The 10,531-nt window shown below is 46.9% G+C and overlaps 1 protein-coding gene across 1 annotated transcript in view; it reads right to left on the reverse strand.

Moving 5' to 3' along the window:
• Lrch1 (leucine rich repeats and calponin homology domain containing 1) overlaps positions 1-8,946 on the reverse strand; it is a 206,013-nt gene extending 197,067 nt beyond the window's left edge. The window contains exon 1 of the mRNA XM_029559249.1: positions 8,377-8,946. Coding sequence (XP_029415109.1) covers positions 8,377-8,677 — 301 coding nt within the window. The 5' untranslated portion in view covers positions 8,678-8,946. The remainder of the gene's footprint in view (positions 1-8,376) is intronic.
• Between the last annotated feature and the right edge of the window lie 1,585 nt (positions 8,947-10,531).

The raw sequence follows: 10,531 nt of genomic DNA on the forward strand, positions 1-10,531 counted from the left end.
TGGTAGTACACACCTTTAATCCCAACACTGGGAAGGCAAAGGCAGGTAGATCTCTCTGAGTTCCAGATCAGCCAGGGCTATATAGCAAGACCCTGTCTCAAAAAAGCAAACCAACAAACAAAGATGGAGAGCAACATAGGAAGACACCAACATCAGCCTCTGGCCTCTACATGTACACACACTGGAGCACATACACATACAAATATCTTACATTCTTAAAGTTTTATTTTGTCTTTGCTTTCTGAGACAGGGTCTTATGCCATACCTAAAGATGGCCTTGAACTTCTGGTCCTTCTCCCTCAACCTCCAGTGCACTAAGATAATAAGTGTATGACGACTTACATTTTTAAAAAATATTTTATAATTTTTAATTTATATGTATAAGTGTATTGTCTGCATATGTGTAAATGCAGCTATGTCGTGCAATGCCAGATGAAGTCAGAAGAGGTGTCAGATCCCCCTGAACCGGAGTTATGGGTGGTTGTTAGCCACCATATAGGTGCTGGGTATTGAACTCCTCTGCAAGAGGTTAGATGCTCTTAACTGCTATGCCATCTCTCCAGTCCCTTACATTTTCAATAATAGATTATAAATGATTAACATCAAATCATCTTAATCCTGGCACAGTGAGAGTTCATGAATGGGTGGAATACCTAGCCCATGGCCTAATGTCTCTCTAAAACTCAGGTTCAGTTTTCCAAAGAGCTACACAGAATCTGTAAACAACTCAAGTGCTATGTTTTGACTGATGTGCCCATAACTAACTCTGCCATCTAATTCACAAAATCTCTGCAAAAACACACACTGCAGGACATGGAGAAACAAGACCAGGAAACAAACACTGCTCAGCTTACCTATGGATCTTATTTTAAAGCCCCTCCCCTGCCATACACACACACACACACACACACACACGCACGCACGCACGCACGCACGCACGCACCCGCACACGCACACACATATATGGAAAAAGGAGTGGGAATGGGAAAGTACACACAAGAAGAAAACATTTAGGTTTGACCAAACAATGATGAAGATGAATAACAGGACAGAAGTCTCAGCACTCGGGAGGCAGAGGCAAGCAGATCTCTATGAGATCAAGGCCAGCCTGGTCTACATAGCAAATTCCAGGCTAGCAGGGGCTACAGGGAGACCCTATCTCAAAAAACAAACAGAAAGTATTTAATGTTTGCATGTATGACAAATTTTGGCCTAACATGCAACCAGTAAAAATTAAATAAGATACTACCAGGACTCAGAAATGGTCCAACAGAATCAGTACAATGACAAAGACCAACAGCCTGGGCTTCTCTTTAATAAACTGGTTTCCTGGCCTGTACCTGTATGCTATTGTTTTGGAAGCATAATTTGTATGTTCTTGCCTTTTCAGTAATGCAACCTGCATGTGAGCAACAAAAACAGCATGCATGTTGGGCCACACCACAGCAAAGAGCACATCTGGACATGATTTAAGCCACCATGTGTATTGAATCACAGTGCTTTTAAAAGCTTTAAGAGCAGAAGTCCTCTATACCCTAACAAGGAAGAAATTAATCAGCAGCAGAATAAGGTTATGAATCGAGGGGAAGGGATATAACCAACAGTTCATGAATGGGTAAGTAGTAATACACACAATGAACAAACACATTCATATGACTGACCACATGAGCATGGGGGTAGGTTCTGCAACGGAGCAAATGACAATTTAACAATGGTGACACTAATGACCAAACAAGACTAATTGAACTCAGTGGGCCACACAGACATGAAATTAAAAAGGGGACTAGATGGAAAGAAGAGGGGGTTCAAACAGAGTGGGGAGGGGAACAAGAGAGAGTAATGGAGGTAAACATAAAAATGATAATATATATTGTGTGAAATTGTCTAAAAACTCAAAAATGCTGCCCTGTCACCTGCCAGTTCATCACAAAGAACCACGGTCACCCAGGTCATGGCAAACTCTACTGGACTTAACTTCATCAGTGTAGTGAGTTCTGTTTCTGGAGCCCAGGCTTTGATGAGTGGCTCAAATCCCATGCTGAGCTGTAACACTGGTGCCATAACTCCTGCGGGAATAAAGCTGAGTGGCGGCCTTATACCTTCAGGAGGTCTGTTACCAAATGCATTGCCCAGTACAATGCAAACAACTTCTCAAACAGGTGTTCCATTTGGTTTAAAAAATACTTCAAGTTCAGGCCTTTAAATCTACTCCAGCTTCCTGGTGGTTCACTCTCATTTTTAACACCCAGCAGCAGCACCACCACCACCACCATCACCAGCAGCAGCAGCTCTCTCAATTTGTACTACATCAGTAGCCAGCAGCTTCTAGTCCTCAGTAGCCAGGGGAACAGGGTTCGGAACAAGGTTTAACTCAAGAACAGTCCTTAACTGCTCAGCAAGCCGCTGTTATTAACTTTACTGGAGTAGGAGGCTTTATACAGTCACAGGCAGCTGTATTGTCTCAGCTTGTCTCTGCCGAGAACAGACCTGAGCAAAGCCTTCCTCAGCAGAGAGTCCAGCTCTCCTCTGCCTTTCAACAGCAGCAGCAACAGATACAACAGTTAGAGTTCTTGCAGCATCAAATGGCTATGGCAGCAGCGGCCGCACAAACAGCCCAGCTACATCGGCATCGGCATACAGGCAGCCAGTCAAAAAGTAAAATGAAGAGAAGCACACCAACCACTCCAAAATTCTGAGCTATTTTTTTTTATTTTTTATACAAAAGCATTGAATCAAAAGAAATGCATTTCTACTTCACTTCGTTTTTTAAGATGTTGGTATTTTACATTGATAACTGTACAAACTTTATACAGAAGCACAGTCCTGATTTTTAAATATAAATGGGGAAATGGCTCAATGAACTAGGGTCGATTTACCTAAGTCATTGCTTTTTAAAGATCTTTTCACTGTATATGCCATCTATAGAAATAAGCTACAGAGAGCAAGCAAATAAGCTTCTACAGAGCAAGTTCCAGGCCAGTCAGGGCTACATACTGAGACCCTGTTTCAATTAAAAAAAAAAAAAAAAAAAACCTCAACGTTTCTATGAAACAACACACGTTTTAAGAAAACACATGTGATATCAAATGTTTCTCTATATTTAACAGTAAAAAATCTTCATGGTCAAAATTATGGAACAGAGCATGTTATCAAAAACAGATTTCTTTATCAAGTCCTATGTGGATGCCTATGGCTAAAAACTGCTAATATCCAAGGACTCTGTGGCTAGAGGGTGGGAATAGGGTTGGGAGAACCAGCCTCTAGCAGATAACCCTGCCCCCAAATTTCAGCAGTTTCTGAATCTTCACAGACACTGAAGAGAGCCTGGTCAGGCCGTAAGGTGCGAGTACCACAGACTGACGAATCCCAGGTCTTTTCCAGATAGCCCTCACACAACAGATCATAAAAGCCCTGTGTTCCGTCACCCTGTCAGGTGGGAATGGGGTAGGAGGATATGACCAGGGGACAGGCTTAAATGCCCTCTCTCCTTTTTTTTTTTTTTTTTTTGTTAACCTTTAAAAAAGATCTCCATTATTAAAATACACAGTTTCATACAGAAAAATTCTTTCCCTCCATATCCTAGATTCATCTTTCCAACCACAGAATGCTCATGAGCTACCCACAGCCCAACCATTCTGCAAACTCTGACCCGCATCCTACCTGTCCTGTGGAGGTCTTCCTAGCCAGTAACAGAGAGGACTTTTTCCTCTGAACCCTGCCTGCATGCCTATCAGTGCTCTCCGGAGCCTCACCTTGGCCTGAATCAGCTGCAGGGGCTTCCTGGACCTTTACCCTTCTCATGTATTCCTGTCTTACACTTTGCAGCCCCACACTACACTCTGACATAAAAATACACATTCTAGCCTGGGGGAGTATCACAGTGGTAGAGCACTTGCCTAGCATGCTCCAAGCCCTGCAGTGGTCTCTAGCACAACAAAAAGAAACACACACACACACACACACACACACACACACACACACACACACACAGAGCATTTGGGATGGGGGGTTGTTTTGTTTTTGTTCCTTTGTTTTGGTGTACTAAATCCTAACCATTCAACCTAGGGCCTCACACACATGCTGAGCAGTGCTCTCCCACCAAGCAACAGCCTGTGCCCTCTTTTTACTTTCTGTTTTGAGTCAAGATCTAAGTTGTCCAGGCTAGCCTTGAACTCACTTTGTAGTTTGGGAAAGCCTTGAACTTGTGATCCTTCTGCCTCAGCCTCCTCTGTAGCTGGATCACAACTGTCCAGTCTCAGTGAGTATTCATGCCACAAGACTATATTCCTGTTTGGACAAGTTCCTACCATCATTTAGTCTTTCCTGCTTATAGCTAACACAGTAAGAAACTGAAAATGGTACACTCCAGCCATCCCCTAACAATACCAACTACCAACTCTTTTTTTAAGGAAAGGTCTCCAGGATGGCTTCAAGCTTATTATGCAGTGAAGGCTGACCCTGACTCCTGATCCTCTGTCACCTCTCAAATGCTAGGATTATAGGCACATGCCACCAGGCCTAGCTAAACACTACCAACTTTCAGTGAGGGTTGCCAAGGCCAAGGGTAAAGTTTTTCTTTTTACTTTCTAGACTCTCATGTAGCAGTCTCAGACTTTTCTTTCCACTCTTTTCAATCCACTTTATGTCAGTCATACAAACACCCTTTTGAACTTCTCCATCTAAACTGGTGCCACATAATAAATCAACACAAGAGAGGAAAAGAGGGTGCTTTATTGATGTGCTTCTCTGTGTACTTATTTTTATCAGGCCCATTTTTATACTTATCACCGATCATCAATTGTGCTCTAGACACAAGCAACCTGAAGTCCATGCAAATCAGGCTTATGTGTCTATAAAACAAAGATACTATGTGTACCCAAAAACTTCTCTTACTCATCGTATAAAATAAATCTATCTTCTCATTCCTCCCTCAGACTGGAAGCTTCATAGGAAGGAGTGGAGGGATTCTCTGTGAGTCACTGTTGCATCTCTGGAGGCCACAGTAGAGCTCAGTAGATATTCAAGGATGAGTGTCCATGGACTGACCCTCCAGGAAGACTCCCAGATTCTGTACCCCTCCGCTCCTCCCCTCTGCCCAACAAGAGATGGTGCACTAACACTAGAGATAGGCCTTGGGATTAAATTACTAGTTTCCATCTAAAGTAGTCTAAATAGGGGTAGAACCCTGAGCATATTACCTGGCTCCCCCTGCAGCTTGGTCTCCCTACCTGTAAATGAGAATCCAACTGTCCTCCTGATGCAAAGTACTCTGCCATAGCCAAGTAGGCACATGTGCCCACATCAGTGCTAACTGGGGCTTAGGGCATGCCACTCATGCCACTGTACCTCTCCCTTTCTCAGTAAACCTACCCAAAGACTGCCATCTCATAACAAAACTTATTTTGACTGAAATTCAAATAAATGAACAGCCTCAAAGTAAGAGCATGAGTTTTTTTCCCTGAGTAAATGTATGCAGTTGGGGGACAGAGCCTGGACTTGTTTCTTTCTACCCAGCAGCTCCGGGTGTCTAAATTTCTGTTGTGTGCTTCTCTGTTCAGGTGTGCTGCATCGCCCAAGCATGCAGTGTTGTCTGCAGAGGTGGCTGTCAGAAGAGCTACTTTATTTAAAAGGCATAAACCAAAGGGTGTGCATGAAACAACTGAACAGAAAAAGGATGCTATACCTCACTGTCTGGAAAATTTATGGAAAGGTCTTTAAAAGATCTTCATATGCTGTTCATTCTGCCTTAGCTATTCTGTCTGAGCTCAGGAGAAACTACTATCTTTATGGAATATATCATTACCAAGCTTTTATCAAGACTCCCAGAACTCTATGTTTAGGAAATGTCAACACCTCCCACTGAACATCTTATTTAACTCTTACTTTATTTTGCTTTATTGCTCCCCTAAGTAAGCCATAATCATAACATTCAACTAAGTATATTCTTTTTTGAGTGAGGGGGTCCTCACTGTGTAGCCCAGGCTGGTCTGGAATTTACTATGATGTTCAGGCTGGCCTCCAATTTAGGATTACAGGAATTAGGCCCCCTGCCCAACCTTAGTATTTCTTTAGAACAAAGAGAGGAATTTATGTGTTTGCACTCAGCTTTTGAACCAAGTCTAAGATATTGTGAAAAGTGATCTTTTTTCTAATATTTTATTAATTATTTTTATTTTATTCGTATGAATGTATTGCATGCATGCTTGTGAGGGCATCCGTGCCATGCAATGCCGCGGACGGAGGTCAGAAGAGGGCTTCAAATTCCCCTGGAACTGGCGTTAAGGTCGGTTCATAGCTGCCATGTGGGTTCTGGGAATTGAACCCCGGTCCTCTCCAAGAGCATCAGTTCTCTTAACCACTGAGCTATCTCTCCAGCCCCCAAAAGTGATCTTTAACACACTGGGTAGTCACATTTTATGGAAAATAACTGACTCCTCGACCACTTTTTTTTTTCCTTTTTATTATATTGCCTTAAGTTCCTACAAACTTTGCTGGCACCTTTTTAAGTCTCCTCTGCCCCAAATAACATTGTTTTAGGCTGCAAAATTAGTATGAAATCTCTTAATTTTTTTTAACTAGTTGAGAATTTTCAGAGCATTAAATACATGCAAGTTAGACTCATGATTAAACACCTGCAAAACCCACAGCCAGCGCTGGCCATAAACAAGCAGAAAGAACAGGAAGCAACATTTTTAAGCATCCACTCCACTTGTCGAGGTTATAATTGAAAAATGAAGGTCCGACTTTCAAAGCACTGGGTTTCTCAAAGGACTACCAGTACAGCAAATTCGTCAAGTTTACCTAACTTTGGGGTAACAGCCAGCAATACTGAAGTACTGGAACAACTCTAAGCCCATTACTGAACTGTACAAACACATATTATTGGTTATGCCTATTCTTTCTGTAATACTACACAACCATTTACACCTAATGATACAAATGACAGAGGGCAGTAGAATGCACTAACAGATTTTTTTTTTTAAGTTAATAAATGATTCAGGCAATTCTTGGAATAACTTCTGCTTGAGAAGCTGTAACTATGAGGTCCTAGCAAGAGCTTCCCCAGCTGTTGAGTGCTCGATTATGGAAATTCCCCTTCATTTGCTCATTCCTAACGATCCCTAAATCCAAATATCAGTTTAACGACCCCGGAAGCGCGCTTTTGGTTTCCAAAGAATTCAAAACTCGATCTAAACCTTCATTAGTCCTCCTGATAAATGTTTATTGAATTAAAGCAGGAAAAGGGACCAAGAAAACAAGCCTCCCAAGGCCCTGCTGGTTACCTATCCCCGCCCCCTAATCTTCCATTATAAGAGGAAGCTGGGAGACCTTGAGCTGAGAGTCTAGCAATCCAGGACCCTGGAGACCTGGCGCACGCTGGAGAAGGCGATGACAGTCCAAAGATCCAAGTGGTGACCCCCAAATGGGGCACCCACTGCCTTGGGAAATGCTGGGCCCTCGCCAGAAGAGGAACCCGCAGAGTGCGGAACCGGATGGTCGCAAACCAAGTCAGTTCTACATGGGTCCCTAGGCCCCAGCCCTGTTCCACCACCCTCCTTCCTGTTTATGGATCCGCTTCCACAACTCCAGCTACCAAAGAGAAAGCAGACGTCTCCGAAATATGTCAACACATGACATAACTTGAAGAAGCTGGCTGCTTATTGGCGCGAGCTGTAACTTGCAAAGCTCACACAGGGAAACCGGCTCACTTTAATTACTTTTCATTTACTATGCCACGCTTCCTCTCCAAGGCTTGGGTTACTGAGAACCAACCAGGTAGTCCCAGTGCTGGGATGTGTGGGCGGTGAGCCGGACACCAGCTTCCGAGGCGACAGGCCACTGGAATCCGCAACCGTCTAGCCCTGGCTCTGTGCTCTAACAGGCGCAGGAAAAACGAGCCGAGCACCACCTCCCAGACTGCACCAAGTTGCACGCTCGCGCAATGCAGTGCAAGAGACCGACACGGTGCAGATGACCCCGGGCAGGGCGACAGCCAGTCACCTTTGTCTGGGTTTCCCCACCAGGATGGGCGACCACCAGACCTGGCTGGAGGCGCAGACAAGCTAACGGCTCTGGTGTTCCGGGCCCTGCGCGCGGCCCAGAAACCCCACGGGGACCGCCTGCAACCTTCCACTTCCCACGCGCGGCAGGCAACGGCTGTAGAACGCCGCACACCCGCAGCCAGAGCATCCCTGCCCTCCAGCATCCGCGCCGCGGGTCGCCTGTCCACCGTGCCCACTGCAGAACCCGCTTCTCGCGCGCCAGCTGGACTCCGGAGGGCGCCTCCTGCTAGCAGACGGGTCACCGCGTCCCGGACGGTGAGACAGCCGCTCCACTAGACGGCCCTCCCTCACAACAGCCGCAGCCCCGGCTTACCTGCCTGAACCGTGTCCGAGAGGTCGTGGCCAGGGGCTGCGGTCCTGGGAAACTCCTTCAGCTTCCTGGCACTGAGGTTCAAGCCCCCGGAGTTGGCCGCCTCCTCCAGCGCGCGCTCCAGACCCCGATTCAACGGCAGGTTGAAGCCCGCACCCCCGCCGCCACCCGCGCCCCCGCCGCCTCCCGCTGCGCCGTGGTGCTGGTGGTGATGGTGTGCATGGTGTGCATGGTGATGCGGGTGCAGCGCCGCTACGGACAGGGCAGGCGCGAAAGCTTGGGGTTCGCCTCCCGGCGTCGCCATCTTCTCCCGGGCCCCCCCGCCCCGCCCCGCCGCGCCGCTCCTGCGGGGGGGGGTCAGAGCAGTCCGCGGCGGGAAGGCGACAGCTTGGGCCCCGAGTGGCCGCAGTACTCCCGGGAAAGGCGCCGGACAGCAGCCAGGCGCGCGGAGTCGGGACGCGGACCCGGAGGCGGCCGCCGCAGCTCGGGTTTGAAGGTTTCCTGTCCCGGAAAGCCGAACACTGCGGCGGTGGTGGCGGCGGCGGCGGCGGCGGCGGCAGCGCGCATGTGTCTGCTCGGTGCTCCCGCCCGCGCCTCCTCCCGGCGCTCCCCCTGCTCCGCCTGCTCCGCGCTCCTCCTCCCTGCTCTCTGGGGCCAGCCCCGGCCTTCCCTTGTACCCAGCCCCACTGTCTTCCTCCTCATCCCAGCTCTAGGCCCACTCCGGGCAACTTTCACTTGGGCGGCAGATCCCAGATGGCGGCGGGGTGGCGGGAACGAGGGCTTTTAACGGAGTTGAGAAAACCGCCAGGAGCTATTTGATGGGATTTGAATACAATGAGACCACAGGGAGGTCTCCCAAAACGAGTTTTCCACTCTGGGGTTAGCACCCACGGACGCCCCCTAGCTTTGGGGCGCTTCCTACGCAAATTCTCTGGTTGACTCCAGAAAATCCCTGAGTGGAAAAATTGCTTCCTTCACTCGACAGAGGGAGTTGGGAAACTGAGCTAAGATTACCCCTGCAGAGGTGGAACTGAATTCAAACTGTCAATACACAATCCCCAGGATTTCACACATTCATTGTATACTGGAGGGACCAGACCAGACCAAACTAATGAATCCAAAAGAAGGACTTTGAGAAAGGTTTTCTTTTTAAAAATTTTTTCATTTTATGTGTATGAATGCCTTGACTGCATGTATGTAAGTGCACCACTTACCTGATGGCTGCAGAGGCCAAAAGAGGGCACGAGGTCCTCTGAAACTGAAGTTACAGAAGGTTGTGAGCTGGAAACCAAACCTGAGTCCTCTGCAAAAGCAGCCGGTGCTCTTAACCTCTGAACCATCTCTCCAGCTCCAAGAAAGGGTTGATTTTAGGTTTTTTTGATGGGCAGAATACATTGGCATATGAGACGGGGCACTGGCTATAACTGATAGAGCCCCAAATTAGATGATGCCCTTCAGAGGTTAGAAAGCCAATGAATGACCTAATAAGGCAGCAGGTCACATCTTAAGCCTGAGCCCAGGTACCATGACAGTGTCATGTTGCTTCTTCTCCTTACCCTTGTGGGTCTTACATACAAGGAAATGAATTTGCATTCTGCCATGGATAATCAGCTGTGGGTGCCCAAACCAGGGCTTGCATACCGTGAGAAGCCCAGAGAACTTATGCTACCTAAAGTCTCACCAGCTGAACGACTAATAAAGTCCTACTCCCTTCCCAGAGCTTAAGCTCCAACTTCCTCAGGACATTATTTTTGCACTGCACTCAAAGCTTGACAGTCTCCATAGGGTGACTTGGCTTGGGGAAGGAAGGCTGAGGTGAAGTATGAACATAATACAACTTTGTCTGTTAGGTGGTAATGCAGGACTGTGCTAGTCTAGGCCGCAGAGTGGAACTCGTGATTTCATGGACTCAGCACTAAGAAGGATATGATCTGTGTCCCTTGCATGGACTGCATGGCAGGGTTACCCTTGATTCCTAGAAGATTCCAGACAGAGCAAAACATACTGATCTTGCAGGAAGAAATAGGCGCCACCTACTGGTATCTCTCCAGCTCCTTTTCTCCTGCCTTCTTCGATCCATTTTGGATTGATTTGGGTGTAGGGTGAGAGACAGAGATCGAGTTTCATTCTTCTACTTCTAGACAGCCAGTTTTCCTAG

The sequence above is a fragment of the Nannospalax galili genome, unplaced genomic scaffold (assembly GCF_000622305.1).
Source record: "Nannospalax galili isolate Female #2095 unplaced genomic scaffold, S.galili_v1.0 scaffold388, whole genome shotgun sequence".
Classification (NCBI taxonomy): Eukaryota; Metazoa; Chordata; class Mammalia; order Rodentia; family Spalacidae; genus Nannospalax; species Nannospalax galili.